Source organism: Microcaecilia unicolor, chromosome 2 (assembly GCF_901765095.1).
Source record: "Microcaecilia unicolor chromosome 2, aMicUni1.1, whole genome shotgun sequence".
Classification (NCBI taxonomy): domain Eukaryota; kingdom Metazoa; phylum Chordata; class Amphibia; order Gymnophiona; family Siphonopidae; genus Microcaecilia; species Microcaecilia unicolor.
The window spans coordinates 465,695,558-465,714,685 of record NC_044032.1 but is presented as its reverse complement, the minus strand read 5'-3'; the positions used below and the strand labels follow the sequence as shown (position 1 = coordinate 465,714,685).

General features: G+C 38.5%; 1 protein-coding gene across 1 annotated transcript in view; it reads right to left on the bottom strand.

Annotated features, from left to right (window-relative positions):
• Positions 1–700: 700 nt before the first annotated feature.
• LOC115461281 (transmembrane protein 127-like) overlaps positions 701–19,128 on the bottom strand; it is a 121,356-nt gene continuing 102,928 nt past the window's right edge. Inside the window, exon 3 of the mRNA XM_030190997.1 lies at positions 701–1,733. Within this exon, the coding sequence (XP_030046857.1) occupies positions 1,702–1,733 (32 nt within the window). The 3' untranslated portion in view covers positions 701–1,701. The remainder of the gene's footprint in view (positions 1,734–19,128) is intronic.

Here is a 19,128-nt window from a genome sequence, read left to right as displayed (position 1 = left end):
AGTGGCCCAATGGCTAGTGTACTGAGTTGTGGACCTAGAGAACTGCGTTTGATTCCCGCTGCTGCCTGATAGTCAGCAGTGGGTTGAGATTTTCCCAAGACCAACTTAATAATGGCTTATGGACTTTTCTTTTCTTTTAGGAATGTGGCCAAATCTTTTTTAAACCCTGCTAAGCTAACTCCTTTTATCCCATTCTCTGGCACTGAATTCCAGAGTTTAATTCCACATTGAATGAAGAAATATTTTCTCCAGTTTGTTTTAAATTTACTAGTTAGTAGCTTCATTGTGTGCTTCCTAGTCCTTGTGTTTTTGAAAAGAGTAAACAACTCCACTCAGTATTTTACCCACATCTATCATATCTTCCCTCAGCTGTCTCTTCTCCAAGCTCAAGAACCCTAGCCTCTTTAGCCTTTCCTTGTAGGGAAGTTGTCCCATCCCTTTTATTATTATTGTCACCCTTATCTCTACTTTTTCTAATTCCACTATCTTTTTTGAGATGATCATTCAGATACATTGTTCTGCAGGACAGACACTGCATAAAGATACATACATAAGTACTATGGATATCTTCAACCCTAACTTTATTTACAGTACTTAAAAAATGTATACATTGCATTTCATCTACTATTCTAGGTATACAAAAAAATACATCAACCAACATATCTGTATAAGCCAGAGCACTGTACATGAAGGCCTAACTTATATGGATAAGTTATCCACATATACAGATATCTTATCTGGATAAGTTATACTGTTCTAGATAATTTTTTGTTTCTGCTAAGGAACTTGATCTTCCTTTACTATGTTCAGTTTAGTATGTCTGTGACTCATTTTTCTGTGCATCCAAAAATTGTCTACCTTGTAAGTTTCAAAGTTTTAATTAGAAGGATACCTTAAAAAAAAAAAAAAAAAAAGAAAACGTGGAGTCAGCTAGTAGCTAGAGCTTAAAGTGAGAGCCAAGGAAGTTAAAACTAAAATAAATACAGCCTCTTGGAACAGTATTTTGGTATAATACAACAATGAAAAATGTTACATATGGCTGATTCTTCAGAAGAAATGTGCAGCAATGAAATATGGTCTCCCATTACCAAACTACATTTGTAGAATTTTGTTTCTCAAAGTGTAGCAGACTGTACCCCTAGAAATTCATACAACTGTAATGGGCTTTCATTATGAGAGTATTACCAACAATGGGAAATGATAAACCTAGATTTGTCTATGGTGGGATAATACCTGCAACCTTCAAATTACCACCATCAATGGGTCCTGTAATTAATCAAAGATAATTTTTACACAGATATGACTGGGTCTGTTCAACAGATGGCAAACTTTTTATTATAAGAAATCAAACCAGTTGCACTGAACTAATGACGTTCTGTACAGTGATGAGAAGATTATTTTGAATTTAAGAAAGACTACCCTTGATTTGTAGGCTGATGCTTTAAAATATGGCTCATCATACACATACACACATTATAGACAGAGGTTCATCATACCATGTAATGCAAAAACATAGGTAGCTGTATGAGAAGCAAATCTTCACTCAAGCAGGAATCAGTGCAGTCAGACTGGGGTATAGCTGATGTCATGAAAAAGAAGATGAACAGTTCTTAGGGCATGCTGGAGGCCAAATTCTTTCCTTGCTTCGTTGAAGGCACTTCGACGGTATCACTGGCTGTGCCAGTTTGCAGAACATCCATTTTAGGTAAGACATTTAGGTTCAGCAGAAAAATCTGGAGAAAAAAAAAACGAAAACGAAAAACAAGAGCACTAACTTTGAAACAATATAAAAAAATGCAAAGGAGAGCAGCATGCATTTCATACCAATGTATGACCAAAGAAATATATTTTGAAAAATGTAATATCCACAATTTTGGCTACTACTAATCTGAAAACTCACTGTCTGCTGAGTTTTTTCTTCTGCTATGCTCCTCTCTGTTTAAATAGCTATGTGGGCATAGAAGGTTTACGAAAGTAGTGTAGGGGGCACAGTGGGAGGAACACAGAGGCACAGAAAGCAGGAATAGACACTGGTTGCTGATGGGCCTAGGCGGAGGTGGGAGGGGAAAGAAGGCACCTAAACATTATAGATACAGGAGTTCTCCACCCGGTGAGCTGAGTTGCCCCAGACCATTAAATAAAAGGTTAATTCACATGTGGTAACACAAAGGGGTCCTTTTCCTAAGGTGCACCGAAAAGTGGCTTGCACTGGTGTAGATATGTGTATTGGACATGCACAGGTTCATTTTTCAGTGCACCTGCAAAAAAGGCCCTTTGGGGGGGGGGGGGCTGAAAATGGATGTGTGGCAAAATGAAAATTGACGCGTGTCCGTTTTGGGCCTGACACCTTTCTGCCACCCATTGACTTAGCGGTAAGGTCTCATGCATTAACTGGGTGATAATCAGAGCGTGTAAAATGCCGATTACTGCCCAGTTACTGCCACACCAGAAAATTTCCGGCGCACCTACTGGATTTGCGTACAAAATGAAATTACCGCCCGGACAATGCAGTAGCTGGGCGGTAGTTCCAAATTGGCGTGCGTTGGACACACGTAGGTGCTTACGTGGCTTAGTAAAACGACCCCAAAGTGTTAGCAGAGATGGAAAAGAAATTAATATATTAACCCCCAAAATCCTATAAATGGCACTAAAAATCAGGTGTGCCCAATTTGCATGCGCAATTTAATTGAATAATAAACCACTTAGTGCCAATAATTGGACCCTAGCATTCATTGGTAATAATAGGCATTAAATTAGCACTTGTATATTTATACACCCAGATCTGCATGTAAATTTTATACACGGCCATGTGAGAGTCATGAGCAAATCAGGGGCATTCCTGCAATTTATGTGCACTGTTATAGAATAAGGGAGATCTTTGCCTAATTTAAGTGTGAGGATTTACACCAGGGTTCAGTTGGTGTAAATGCTCATGCCTAAAGGTAGTCGTGGATCCTGACACTAAGCGCTATTCTATAAATGGCACCTAACTTTGAGCGCTGTTTATAGAATAGTGTTAAGCACCATTTTTTTCGACATCATTTGTAGAATTTGGTCCTAAGTACATAACCCTACAAACATCACAATTACAAACATCCTATATACCAAAGCCATTACAAATAAATAAAATTTTTCTCTTGATAAGCAAGATGCCAAAAGTACAGAAGAACAAAACCTCGCAGAGATGAACACACTCAGGAGATAGCGAAGGTGACAAATTGAAACAATAATGCTGTGTGGTCTAGAAGATTTATTAATCAGCAAAATTGACTCGACACAGCCGTGTTTCAGCCCAATGGCCTGCCTCAGGAGTCTATACATAAGAACATTAAAATTACATTAATAAGTGTAACAATGAATATAAAAATTAACAAAATAAAAACATTGTGTAAATGAGTACCATAAACATTGTGAGAGCTTATAAGTAAAGTGACACAGAAAAGTCTAAAGCAAAATCAAAATCAGTCATAATACTATCTTTATCTTGCAAATAGAGGTCAAAATGTTATGCCTTTTTATCGCCCTCTAAGCTCCCATTGTTTCCTTCCAATGTTTCAATGTTTATACTCCAGTGTTACATTCCTTAACGACACCTCAATTGTTTCGCATAATTCTGAAAAATGTAATCCATAACCAATCTGTAACAAATTGTATTTCCAATATTTAACCCATATTGTAAGCCACACTGAACCCGCAAAAAGGTGGGAAAATGTGGGATACAAATGCAATAAATAAATAAATAGAAGAAACTGAATGCAGTGGATATAGATAACATATTATAAAAAATTTTAAGTTAAAACAAATAAATTACAAAAGCTATGTGCTTATAGGAAAAAATATACATTGATGTAACACTGATGTATTAAATAATGAAAAATCAACAAATAAAAAATAAAAAATAAACAATAAAGAACAGAAAATAGAGTGCACCCCCCAAAAAAAAAAAATAAATAAAAAACAAAAAATATAAGATGTTTCTTCCGACGTAGTGTGGATAGGTCTGCCAGTAACACTTGCTGTAATGTAGTGTTTCAAGTAAATACCTATAAAAAAATTACACCAAGTGTAATTCCAACTTTAAAACATAATATTCTTGTAAAAATGCTTGTACAGAGTACTAAAAAAACACCGTGTAACCCAAAAGAAGACAGTGCCGATATGGAGCGGAACCGCTAAACAAAGCGGAGTGGAGTGGAGGAGCAGAGTGGAGGAGTGTCCTAGTGGTTAGGGTGGTGGACTTTGGTCCTAGGGAACTGAGGAACTGAGTTCAATTCCCACTTCAGGCACAGGCAGCTCCTTGTGACTCTAGGCAAGTCACTTAACCCTCCATTGCCCCATGTAAGCCGCATTGAGCCTGCCATGAGTGGGAAAGCGCGGGGTACAAAAATTAAAAAAAAAATAAATAAAAAGCCAATCCCAGGACCTTTGAAAAAATGAATGAAGTGGTGACACATAGTAACTAAAGATACACATGAAGAGATAACGTTCTTCATACAGATAAGCCATCCTAACGTAAGAGCTGATATAGAGCAGCACTGCTAAACAAAGCCAATTCCACAACCTTTAAAGAACTAATGAAGTGGCGATATAAACAAAATTGTTAATGTGTGCTGTGACATCATTTGCCTTACTTGTTTTAGAAGTGGAGGAGTGGCCTAGTGGTTAGGGTGGTGGACTTTGGTCCTGAGGAACTGAGTTCAATTCCCACTTCAGGCACAGGCAGCTCCTTGTGACTCTGGGCAAGTCACTTAACCCTCCATTGCCCCATGTAGGCCGCTTTGAGCCTGCCATGAGTGGGAAAGCACGGGGTACAAATGTAATAAAAATAAAAAAAACAAAAATACATGTATAAATTGTAAAACGCTCTCAAAATCATTATAGTCTAAATGATACTGGAAAATGGTATAGGTGACTAAGAAATTAAGGCTGTAGAATATTTAAAAAATGCTAGCTTTTATGGTATGAAAAAAGTTGGGAACCACTACAAAGTAGCGCTGCATGCCCTCAACATTCGTTCTCAAGGAACCCCATACATTGTCATGTCTAAACATTGAGAGCCATGATGCTAATAAAAAAGGAGTGTTATGAAATAAATGAGAGCCATGGTATTCGTGGACATAAAGAGACTACAAAATATGCTGAAAAAACATTGTCAATCCAATTAAGTAGACCTTGGCTTATAGTGTGGGGAGTGTTTCAATATCAATATTATCAATCTCCCAGACACATATTTATTCAAATAACTTTCTCAACCTTTATTTTCACAACATAACTCCTGATGATAGACATATAAGCGTTACATTTTCTTATCCAGGGATCCTCAGATATTTCAAAAGTTTCCACTATATGGGGACCACACCCCAAAATGTAAATGGTGTTCTTTACATCCTCATTGATCCACCCGTAAAGCTCTTTTTTTCTTTTTTTTGTTTATATCTTAAAAGACATTTCTATTCAATCAATTTTTCAAATCTTCTTAAATCAGATAAATATTAAATCTTTTACTTTAGATACTACTTAGATATTACTTAGTTTAGCTTAAAGTATGTAGCAGCAGCGATTTTTCTTCCAGCTCAAACCTCTGCCGACATGGCCAGGTTTCATTATACTTCGTTAGGGAAGAGGCTTGCTGTAAAAAAAACATTATTTTAGTAAAAATATCCATCAAATTTCTACCTTAACGTAGCACACTAGAATATTTACCATTTCTGTATTCACTTCCGTGTCTCAGAAAAAATGACTGCAGCGTTCCACACAGCCTCTACAATTTAAATAGGGCTCAGCTGATCGTAGATCCCAAAATCTGTTAGGGCCAGGCATATCCAACAGCCACCAATCAGATGAGCGACCACCAGTCCAATTCAGAGTTCAGCCCATAGGCTGCAATGGATGAAGTTGAAAAATCATTCTTTGTTCTTTATAATTTAATAAAGACCCAGCATTGCCACCCTCCCAACCCAGCTGGACTTGGTCTATAATACGCCACGTAATATCCTCTATCGCTCTATCACTGCTGCTACATACTTTAAGCTAAGCTAAGCTAAGTAATATCCAAGTAGTATCTAAAGTAAAAGATTTAATATTTATCTGATTTAAGAAGATTTGAAAAATTGATTGAATAGAAATGTCTTTTAAGATCTAAACAAAAAAAAGAAAAAAAGAGCTTTACAGGTGGATCAATGAGGATGTAAAGAACACCATTTACATTTTGGGGCATGGTCCCCATATGGTGGAAACTTTTGAACTATCTGAGGATCCCCGGATAAGAAAATGTAAGGCTTATATGTCTATCATCAGGAGTTATGTTGTGAAAATAAAGAATGAAAAAACATTGTCGGCACGTCACTGAAAAACGGCACTACTAAAACCCAAATCCATCTAGGAAGTACACCTGGAGTAAAGTGTTTATTTATTTATTTATGACATTTATATCTCACATTATCCCAAAAAAGTTTGAGTTCAATGTGGCTTACAATAAACAGTATAGGATACATAACAAAGAATAATGCATAAGAAAGTAATTTGTTGTAAGAATCCAATTTTACAATACAGTATCATAAACATACTGAGATAACTATGGATGTTATCTCAATGTTACTGAGATAACTATGGATGTTACATCTAAATGTAACATTTAGAAAATCTATTACGAATGAGAAATTGTACATGAAACAAACAGAAAGTTAAAGGTAAATAGAGTAATAACCAATTCAGGTAATAATTAATTGTTTGAGCTATGGTCGTTCCTTGTAAGGGTTTGTTTGAATAGGAACAATTTGAGGATTTTGCGGAATCTAGTATATTCCTGTATATTTCTTATTTTGGGTGGTAAGGAGTTCCACCATTTGGTTCCTAGGTAAGTGAAGTCTGCAGAGTGGACAGTTTTGTACATTTATTGTGGCTAAATCAAAGAGATAAATGTACGAATCTGCTCACTTCTAGGAATTTTCTCTCGACTTGTGACAACTAGTCTGCAATGCAAAGAAAAACAAACAGGCAAGGACGCTACTACATTGTATTTAAATCTCTGATATAATCTGTTGGTGATGTCACTGCCTGCATTGTTACGGTATTTAATAAAGATGTTGAAACTACACAGTTTGAGAAGAAAACGTCCCTTTGTGTGGGTCTAAACTGCTCTATCCGTAAACCCATATGGCAAATATCGCATTGTGCACACATTAAAATAAGAAATGTAACATGGTGTGATAGTATAAATGTATGGAAACAATTGTGTATTATATTGCACATACCAGTGATTAAATCAAGCCAAAAGTGAAATCAGTAAAGCATTTATATGTGTCATAAAGAATGTATATTCTACTATTAAAATCTGTGAACTGGAAGGAAATGTAAAATTTCTTCTGATTAGGATAAAGATGGTAATACATTGTACACACCAAATGTTGTCAAGCTCTGTTGTTTAGAGGATTTTTGAAGATATTCAAGCATTTAGCCACCATTCTCTGATGAATATGAAACCTTGATAAGGCACCATATGAGATATAGGTTGTATTAATACATATCAACAAAGTAGACTATTTACTACACTGGCCCCAATGTTGCCTTTGTGTAATAAAAATTTATATCATTAAAACTGACTCCCTATTGTGTCTTGTAAAATTTATGTAACTGTAAGGTACATATGATCTTAATGATGCCCGTATGAATAACAGTAAATCAAACAACTATCCAAAGACCTAAAAACATTAGAGTGTGGGATATATTATTTATCACATTGTGATCCAATGAAAACTATATATGGCTGATTTCATCAGATGGAGATATCATGTATCTAACTGTTCACAAAAATGGTATCAGATCAAGTTCTACATTCAAACCATATGGGTTAACTGTCCCTAAGATGTACCTGTAATGTAGTTCTTCCTTTAACAATATACTTTTAATTACTCCTCCCCTCCATCTAGGTTGAATCTGTTTAATTATAAACATTTTAAAATCTTCTATGGAATGATTAGTTTTGTGCAAATGAAATGCTAATGGTGCGGATAGAACATTCCTACTTATACATGATCTGTGCTCTATTATTCTTGTTTTTATCATTCTTTTGTCTTGCCTGCATATAAAGGTTTGCAGGGGCAGATGATGACATAGATTACATTGGTTGAATTAGAGTCTGTTGTATGATTGAACCGATATATACAGTTTGTGATTGGATATATAATTCTCTAAGAACAAGGCAATGTTGCAAATTATGTATCTTCCACATCTTGTGTGGCCCATACGGATTTCTTCTAAAATATGTTCTTCTGGTAATGTCGAAGGAACGAGTTTCTTTCTGAGGTTTTTATTTCTTGAATGTACAATAATAGGTTTCTTATCCTTGAAGCAGGGATGTGTTAATGTGCCAATTCGTTAAAATAATCTTGCAAAACTGATTAGAAAAGCGTGAAAATTTTAGTGTGCATACGAGATATGGTTTGCTTTTATTCTTTTTAGTAGTGAGTAGTGTACTTCTATCCTGCGCTGTGACCTTCCTAAGGTTTTCATTAATACAATCCTCTGGGTATCCTCTGTTTCTAAATCGTTGTGCCATAAGGGTAGCTTGAATTTCAAAGTCGTCCATATTGGTGCAAAGTCGTCAAAGGCGAAGAAACTATGAGAAGGGTAAATTGTTTTTCAGACTATGGTTAGGAAAGCTATTGAAATGAAGATATGTATTTCTGTCTGTAGGCTTTTTGTAAACAGTTGTAACAAAATTGTATGTCATTTTGGTGATCAATATGTCCAGATATGGTATCTCATGAGTGTTATATTGAATTCTGAAATGTAAATTTGGACCTTGTGTATTCAACCATCTGTAGAATTCTAAAAGTTTTGTCTCTTCACCTCTCCACAGCAGAAATATATCATCAATATATCTTTTATAAAATATGACTTCATTTTGAAAGGATGATCTTGCAAGAATTTTTCTTCAAAGTTAGCCACATAAAGATTGACTATATACATAGCCATGGCCAAGCCCATTGCGGTCCGTGTATTTGTTGGTAAAAGGCCATTTGAAATGAAAAATAATTGTGAGTAAAGCAAAGGTCGCAAAGGTGATGATTAAAAAATTCGGAACACGTCACAAACTTTTCCTGTTCTTCAAAGTATTTTCAATAATCAGTAATGCCTCTAATTGCAGCACATTGGAGTACAGAGCATCTATATCTAAGGTTACTATTATGATGTTCTCCAGGTCTCCTTCAAACTCTTCTAAGAGTGTAATGATGTGTGATGAATCTCTTATATATGACTGCATTTGAGGTATGTATGGACGAAGGAAGTAACCAACAAATTATGCTAGGTGTTCTAAGATGGAGCCATTCCCGTACACTATAGGGCGCCCTGGTGGATCAACCAAAGATTTGTGTATTTTGGGTAAGATGTAAAAAGTAGGTATGACTGGATATGGGACTACTAAAAATCTCTTTCTTTCAATGTGAGGTAGCCTGTATCATATGCTAAAAGAACGATGTCTTCAATTTCTTCTTGTAGTAGTGGTGTAGGATCTTCATCTAATCGTATGCAGTATTCTTGGTCTAGAATTTGTCTATAAACCTCATTGACATATTTGGCTCTGTCCATAATCACAATCCCACCTCCGTTATCTGCTGGTTTGATTACTATGTCTGAATTCTTAGAAAGCAACGATAGTTCTTTGTATTCTTCTTCTGATAAATTGTTATAATTTTTCCGTTTTGAAGTCTTTCCCAACTCCTGAACATCTTTGAGGATACATTTGTAAAAAGTAAAGATCGCCAGATCTGGATTACCAGGAGGGACCCACTTGATGTCTCTTTTTAAAATGGTGGTATCATGCGTAGTTTCTTTGTTTGAGAAAAATGGACTAATTTGAAGGTTTCAAAAAAAAAATGAATAAATCAATCCGAGTTTGTAAAAGATCATACCTTGACGTAGGAACAAAGGATAACCTTTTTTATAACAACTGGACCTGTGTGGATGTTAAGTGACCACTTGAGAGGTTAATAAACCGGTATTTCTTCATGGATATCTGTGGCTGTAAGGGAACCATTTGCGAAGTTAACAACGTTTTTATTTATTTTTGTTACATGCGGCTTACATATTGTACACAGGTACTTATTTGTACCTGGGGCAATGGAGGGTTAAGTGACTTGCCTAGAGTCACAAGGAGCTGCCTGTGCCTGAAGTGGGAATTGAAGTCAGTTCCTCAGTTCCCCAGGACCAAAGTCCACCACCCTAACCACTAGGCCACTCCTCAAATTTTTCTTGATAAAGATCCTACCACTGTTTCAGTCTATATCCTCCTCTTCCTCTGATTCTTCCTCTGCATCTGTATAGGTAAAACAATCTTGGGTTCTAAAAGTGCTGGATCTGGTGCTGATTGTAATGCATAGGTATTAAAGTCCGGTCCCTTGTCCGGTGGGCATAATGCAGTCCTGGCATTACATGATCTAAAAAATCATCTAATCTGTTCATGACCTGTTTACTAGCTAATGCTCGTTGGTGAGAAAGAAAACGTGAAACACTTTGTTTGTGGAAAGTTTTAGGTTTGGACCGCAGGTAAATCGGTCCTCTTTTATAATCATTTTCGTGTTCTTTATTTCTTGTTTGAAAGTTTCCATACATTTATTAACACCTAAGATAACTGTGTCAAAGTTACTATCTTCTTGTTTCAAAATTTTAAGTTTTTCTTCAACCAATGGTTTATGCACAGGTATTAAAGTCCGTTCCCTTGTCCGGTAGGCATAATGCAGTCCTGGCATTACACAATCTAAAAAATCATCTAATCTGTTCATGACCTGTTTACTAGCTAATGCTCGTTGGTGAGAAAGAAAACGTGAAACACTTTGTTTGTGGAAAGTTTTAGGTTTGGACCGCAGGTAAATCGGTCCTCTTTTATAATCATTTTCGTGTTCTTTATTTCTTGTTTGAAAGTTTCCATACATTTATTAACACCTAAAATAACTGTGTCAAAGTTACTATCTTCTTGTTTCAAAATTTTAAGTTTTTCTTCAACCAATGGTTTATGCACAGGTATTAAAGTCCGTTCCCTTGTCCGGTAGGCATAATGCAGTCCTGGCATTACACAATCTAAAAAATCATCTAATCTGTTCATGACCTGTTTACTAGCTAATGCTCGTTGGTGAGAAAGAAAACGTGAAACACTTTGTTTGTGGAAAGTTTTAGGTTTGGACCGCAGGTAAATCGGTCCTCTTTTATAATCATTTTCGTGTTCTTTATTTCTTGTTTGAAAGTTTCCATACATTTATTAACACCTAAAATAACTGTGTCAAAGTTACTATCTTCTTGTTTCAAAATTTTAAGTTTTTCTTCAACCAATGGTTTATGCACATCATTTTTCTTTTTTGATGTTTCTGTAATAAGGTTCATAAGATCCAAAGAACATTTGTTTAGGATCGCACACCATTGGTTGAGCAAGCGTAAACCTCTAGGGATGCGCTTGTTGCGTAAATATTGTAAAATAGTTACAAAAAGTAATTCATATTGTATTACATTCTTATTAAGTTGAATAACTTCAAACCACTTGTCTTCCAAATTGTCTGTATGGATAACATCTTCTTCTATAGGAATGGTTTCTTGCAGAAGTCTCTGTAGTCTTTCTTCATTGAAGCTAAGCACATTCTCCCAGGGTTCAAAAGACATCGTCGTTCCTCAAGGAAATTGACAAAAGTACAGAAGAACAAAACCTTGCAGAGATGAACACACTCAGGAGACAGTGAGGGTGACAAATTGAAACAATAATGCTGTGTGGTCTAGAAGATTTATTAATCAGCAAAATTGACTCAACACAGCCATGTTTCAACCCAATGGCCTGCCTCAGGAGTCTATACATAAGAACATTAAAATTACATTAATAAGTGTAACAATGAATATAAAAATTAACAAAATAAAAACATTGTGTAAATGAGTACCATAAACATTGTGAGAGCTTATACGTAAATTGACACAGAAAAGTCTAAAGCAAAATCACAATCAAAGGTCACAATACTATCTTTATCTTGCAAATAGAGGTCAAAATGTTATAGAAGAAACTGAACATTGTGGATATAGATAATATATTATAAAAACTTTAAGTTAAAACAAATAAATTACAAAAGCTATGTACTTATACGAAAAAATATACATTGATGTAACACTGATGTAGTAAATAATAAAAAAATGAACAAATAAATAAATAATAAACAATCAACAATAGAAAATATACTGCACCCAAAAAAATAAACAATAAATAAAAAGCAAAAAATATAAGATGTACCTTCCGACATAGTGTGGATATGTCTGCCAGTAACACTTGCTATAATGTAGTGTTTCAAGTAAATACCTATAAAAGAATTACAAAGAGTGTAATTGCAACTTTAAAACATAATATTCTTGTACAAATACTTGCTGATTAATAATTCTTCTAGACCACAAAGTATTGTTTCAATTTGTCACCTTCGCTGTCTCCTGAGTGGGATAAGCAAGATGCACCAGTCATACAAACAGAACCAGGGCACAGGTTTTCTGTAGCTCTTTCACTTTTGTAGCTCACTGTTTCAATCTTGTTATGTTTATGCTTTACTCCCCACCTTAAAACAAATGTTATGATTTATTTAAAAAAAACAATGTAGGAGTAATGGGTATAGGAACGTTTTGAGAGACAGGTAGAAATCCTGGCCTGGGAAACTTAAAGTGGGAAGAGATTAGGAAATCCCTCTTTGTCTTTGTAGTGCTGGAAGAAGAAAAGGCCTAGGGGAACAGTTGTGGCCCAAGAGGGGCATGGCTACCCAGACACCTCTCTGGAAACTTTCTCCTCAGCATAAGAAAAGTATGGGTGAGAGAGAGAGAGAGAGAGAGAGAGAGAGAGAGAGAGAGAGAGAAAGAGAGAAAGAGAGAAAGAAAGAAAGAAAGAAAGGAAAAGGAGCTCTCTCACAGATGTAACCAGGAGTAAACTGGTTACCCAAAAGGACCCCAAAGTAGATACTGGGCCAGGAAGCTATGGAAAGGCCTTAGAGGTATATGAGGCCTGGGAGCAAGGTACTATCATACGGTGGGGGGGGGGGGGGGCAGTGGGGAGGCGGGCTAAAATGTGCCCTCCCCCATATAGGTTTGGCTATGCCCCTGGTTTGCACTGTAAAACTACCGTAATTTGGAGAAAGAAAGTACCAGCGTACTGATAATGACATCACAGTGGTGTAGACTTTTGTCTGGGGAGCAATGTTGGAGGTCTATCACAAGCTCCACCCAAAGCCGCAAACAATCACCAAACTCAAGGAAGCACTGCAGATGATCTGATCCAGCCTGCCACAGGAACCAATTGACAAGGCTGTTAAGAACTTCCCAAAGCAACTGAAGGCCTGTGTTAAAGCTGGGAGTGGGCATTTTGAGCATTCACAGTGACCATGAAATTCTGACACATTGTTAATTGTATCGTTTGAATGACGTTATTTTACTATGTATTTTAGCTCAAACATTTTTAATGCGCAAAAATCGTTAGGTAGTAACGCTAAAATCTCAGTAACATCAAACATCAAAATAGATTAAGGCAATTAAATGTTGTTTAATAGAAATACATAAGTATGATGACGAAGTACATAACATTTCTCTTTGAAATTCAAAGCAGTTGCTGATAAAACGGCAAGAACCTCTAGGTGTTTATTTTTTTGCCTCACCGTGTGTGTGTGTGTGTTTGTAGATAGATACATAGATACAGTTATTAGAGAGAGGCTTTTAAAATAAAATAAAATAATTTCTACTATTTTTTTCTCAATAACCACAGAGTTTGAATTAGTATCCTAGTTCTTCAACTTTTCAAAAGATAAAATGATATAAAAGATGACCAATTTGTGACAAGAATGTGGGCCTGAAAGATGGCCATGAAATCTGCCTCTAGTGTCTTGGGCCAATCCACAATAAAGAAAACGTTTACAGTTCCACAATGTTCTGTTCAATCCACAGAGAAAAAAAATACAACTTACAGAGCATTTAGCAACACAGGTGGGCCCCATCAAGGTGTTAACATAAAAAAATATTCTGCTCTGCAGTTCACTCATGTAACAGAAGACCAGAATGCAAAAATGGAAGACAGAGGTACTACATCCTAGTTGTGCCACTATCCATCTTATTTTCAAAAGAGATTGCCGGCCATCTTCCGACACAAATCGGGAGATGGACGGCCACCTCTGGAACCCGGCCAAATTGGTATAATCGAAAGCCGATTTTGGCCGGCTTCAACTGCTTTCTGTTGCGGAGCCGGCCAAACTTCAAGGGGGCGTTTCGGCAGTGTACAGAAGGCAGGATGGGGGCGGGACGGGGGCGTGGTTATGAGATGGCCGGCTTCACCCAATAATGGAAAAAAGATGGCCGGCTCTGACAAGCATTTTGCCGGCTTCACTTGGTCCATTTATTTTTACGACCAAGCCTCAAAAAAGTGCACCAATTGACCAGATGACCACTGGAGGGAATCGGGGATCACCTCCCCTTACTCCCCCAGTGGTCACCAACCCCCTCCCACCCAAAAAAAAAATTTAAAAACATTTTTTGCCAGCCTCTATGACAGCCTGAAATGTCATACCCAGCTCCCTGACAGCAGTATGCAGGTACCTGGAGCAGTTTTTTGTGGGTGCAGTGCACTTCAGGCAGGTGGACCCAGGCCCATCCCCCCCTACCTGTTACACTTGTGGTGGTAAATGGGAGCCCTCCAAATCCCCCCCAAAACCTACTGTACCCACATGTAGGTGCCCCCCTTCACTCCTTAAGGCTATGGCAGTGGTGTAGAGTTGTGGGGAGTGGGCTTTGGAGGGGGGATTTGGGGGGCTCAGCACCCAAGATAAGGGAGCATGCATCTGGGAGCAATTTTTATTTTTTAATTTTTAAGAAGTGCCCCCTAGGGTGCCTGGGTGGTGTCCTGGCATGTGAGGGGGACCAGTGCACTACAAATGCTGGCTCCTCCCACAACCAAATACCTTGCATTTCACCGGGTTTGAGATGGCCGAAAAACCGAAGCCAGCCATCTGTAAACCCGGTAATCTCAACATTTGACCTAAATGTTGAGATTTAGCCAGCCCCAACCATATTATCAAAAGAAAAGATTGCTGGCCATCTGCAATAGCTGGGATCTAAGGCACCAGGGCCTTAAGTCAAATATTCCTGCAACCTCATAGACAGTCAGCAAACCCTCCAGTGTTCCCCAAAAACCTAAACACTTTAGGCATGAATATCCTTGTTACCAGTGTGGGCGTACAGGACATTTCAAAGTGGATTGCCCAGATAACCCCAAGCTTGCAATAAAAAGCGTTCCAGTTCCTGAACTGAGGCTGGATGCTTTCTTAGATAGCTCCAGTCCCACGGAGGAGGCCTATGCAGTAGCTGCAACATAACAAGTTACTGGTCAGTCATCAAGCAAGGAAGCAGATGGTTTTCCACAACACTACAGCACCCCAGTAACTGTGAATCAGACCCAGGTACCTCGAATTGTGGATACTGGATCTAGCATGACTTTATTACAACCAGACCTGGTGCCGGAAGATGCTATTCTTCCAGGGTGCACTGCAGATGTAGTGTTAACCAATGGATCCAGAGAATCTGAACCCATTGCTCAAGCATACCTGGACTTTGGTACCAAGCCTGGATACAGAGAAGTAGGAATAATGAAGAACTTGCTGGTACCAATGCTATGTGGATCTGACTTGGGTCCAATGAACATTACCCTTGACAGTGGAGTCAGCATTTCTGCCATGGTGACCCATAGTCAGACACAGGCGGGCCCGACAAACATAACCTGCAGAGACCACCTCTCCAGTTCCAGATCCTGAGCCTGTCCAGGTGGAACCTGCTGACCAAGCAACTGGAGGAAGTGCTCCAGTGCTTCCAGTAGAACCAGTTCCTGAGGTGACCATGAGTATGGGACAGACTGACTTATCTGATATACCTACTGATCAGACTGTTGACCCTGATTTGATAAAGTCACCAGCAGAGACCCTTCCAGCTATGGATACTGACATAGGATAGAGACAAGCTTTCCAGGAAGCACAACACTCTGACCCTGATCTGGAAGCCCTGCAGCAGAGGGCTGGTCAGCCAACCAATAACACTCATAAAAATCATATCCTATGGAAAGGGGGCTTGCTGTACAGAGAGACTGATCCCATTGATCCTAACAGGACCTGGACAGCAGGAAAACAGCTTACAGTGCCCAAAGCATACAGAGAACAACTCCTGCAGATTGCACATAGCATTCCATTAGCAGGACATCAGGGGGTAACATGCTCACACACTAGATTGATGCAGAACTTCTACTGGACAGGAGTATTTTGAGCCATAGCTGACTATTGTCAAACCTGTGATGAGTGTCAGAAAATGGATAAAGCTCCAAGATCACCCTGGACCACCCCTGAAACCCTTACTCATTATCAGTGAGCCACTTGATAGGATAGCTGTGGATTTGAGGCAAGGTTCTGGTGTGGATTAGGAATTGGTTACTGGACAGAAAACAGAGGGTAGGGTTAAATGGTAATTTCTCTCAATGGAGGAAGGTGAACAGTGGAGTGCCTCAGGGATCTGTACAGGGACTGGTACTTAACATATTTATAAATGATATTGAAATCGGAACGAGTGAGATGATCAAATTTGCAGATGATACAAAACTATTCAAGGTTGTTAAAACACGTGCAGACTGTGAAATATTGCAGGAAGACTTTAGGAAATTGGAAGACTGGGCGTCCAAATGGCAGATGAAATTTAACATGGACAAATGCAAGATGATGTACATTGGAAAGAATAATCCGAATCATAGCTACTTGATGCTAGGGTCCACACTAGGGGTCAGCGCTCAAGACAAAGATCTGGGTGTCATTGTAGATAATACACTGAAATTTTCTGCTCACTGTGTGGTGGAGGCCAAAAAAGCAAATAGGATGCTAGGAATTATTAGAAAAGGGATGGTGAATACGACCAAAAACACTATAATGCCTTTGTATCGGTCCATGGTGCTTCCGCACCTTGAATATTGTGTTCAGTTCTGGTCGCCGTATCTCAAAAAAGATATAGTGGAATTAGAAAAGGTTCAAAGAAGAGCAACTAAAATTATAAAGGGGATGGAACGCCTCTCATATGAGGAAAGACTAAAGAGGTTAGGGCTCTTCAGCTTGGAAAAGAGACCGATGAGGGAAGAAATGATTGCGGTCTACAAAATCCTGAGTGGTGTAGAACAAGTAGAAGTAAATTGATTTTTTACTCGTTCGAAAAGTACAAAGACTAGGGGACACTCGAGGAAGATACATGAAAATACTTTTAAAACAAATAGGAGGAAATATTTTTTCACAACAAATAGTTAAGCTCCGGAACTCTTTGCCAGAGCATGTGGTAACAGCGGTTAGCATATCTGGGTTTAAAAACGTTTTGGACAAGTTCCTGGAGGAAAAGTCCATAGTCTGCTATTGAGGCAGACATAGGAAGCAACTGCTTATCCTGGGATTTGTAGTATGGAGTTTTGCCACGATTTGGATTTCTGCCAGGTACTTGTGACTAACAGTAACTGAGTTAAACCCAAATAAACAAACCAACTTTGAAATAGATTTGACTGTCAGCCTTTAACCAATGTAATTCATTTAATAATGGAGTAGCTTCAGTGTATTTTTCCTACCCAAAAATCAACCGAGCTGTAGTGTTTTGGAGCAGTTGAAGTCTCTTTCTATGCTTCCCTGAAAGAGAACAATATAAAGAATTACAATAATCCAGATTAGGGAGCAATGCCACCTGTGCAATAATTTTTTTTTAATATTTTTATTAACAAGATAAACATGCTGATTACATAATACAAACACCATTGAAGCATAAATGTGGCATAAGATACAGAGAATTATTACAACAAAATATGAGCAAACCAGTACAGTCTGTTATACTATACCCAACAGTAGAAAAGTTTTCCACCTGTGTGTGTGTCTCTTTTTTTTTTTTGTAGAAAAGAGGAAAGACCCCCTTGTTCTCCAACCCCCTCCCCCTCTGTCCCCCCAACCTGCCCTTAGGCTGATCCCATATCTCATGCTAACGTATCGATTTCTTGGTCAGCTGCAACAATCGTTCTTGGCAGCTCTGCCAAAGGCTACCATGCGGATGGATGCGCTGTCGGGTGGGATCAAATATCCCACCCCCCCATCTGTGCCATGCTAGTGTACCATTGAGTAAGAGGAGGGGGAGTCTTATCCACCCAATGCCGTAGAATGATTTTCTTAAACAACACCAAGGCCAGGAGGAATTTACATTGATAATCAGAAAGCCCTTGGGCCATACGATCAGTGTCTGACCTCATGAGCAAAACCCCATACGACCACTCCAGCAAGGTGTTGAGGACCTCCTCCAATAGGGCAATAACTCCCCGCCAAAATGACTGAAGAGTAGGGCATTCTAGAAAATGATGCACTATGGTGCCCTCGTCTCTCAAGCATTTATCACACTCCTCAGATTCCCAGAGACCCATAGCCTTGCCCTTGCTTCTAGTAAGATATGCATTATGCAGAATTTTGATTTGAATTTCATGGAGTCCTACATTGGGAGTGATCTGAAATGCCAAGAGAAAACAATGAGAGAGCTCCTGCTCCGTTACCTCCATCCCCAAATATGTACTCCACTGCCCTGCTAAGTGCGAGAAAAAAGGGGAAGGCCGCCATGCCTTGCCTAAACAGTACTTGGAGAGTGGGTTATGCTCGGCATGCATCTGCATGAAAACTGCATCCAAAGCAGTTTTCATGCAGAGGGGTACTGTCTGTCAGGATATTTCAGAGCATGGAGATAATGCTGAAGTTGTATATAAGAGTAGAAAGATTGCTGAGGGAGTTGCCAGATAGCTTGACAAGTAGAGAAAGAAGGGTACTGGCCCTGCCTGCAGCAGTTGGCACCCTTCTGATTTCACAATGTAAAAGGGGACCTACCCTGTCCCAAAGGAATCCTGGATTATTCTGTACTTCCAGAAAGGGAGATGGGCCAATCGCTCCCCCCAACCGGGTATGCCACCAATCACAGTCCATTTTAAGCGGTCGCAAAAGTGGGGACAATTTGACCCGAGACCCCCGGGAGTGAATTGTGTTAAATGCTGAGAAGGGGGAGGCAGCAACCTCCCATACATAAAAAGGGGCAAATATA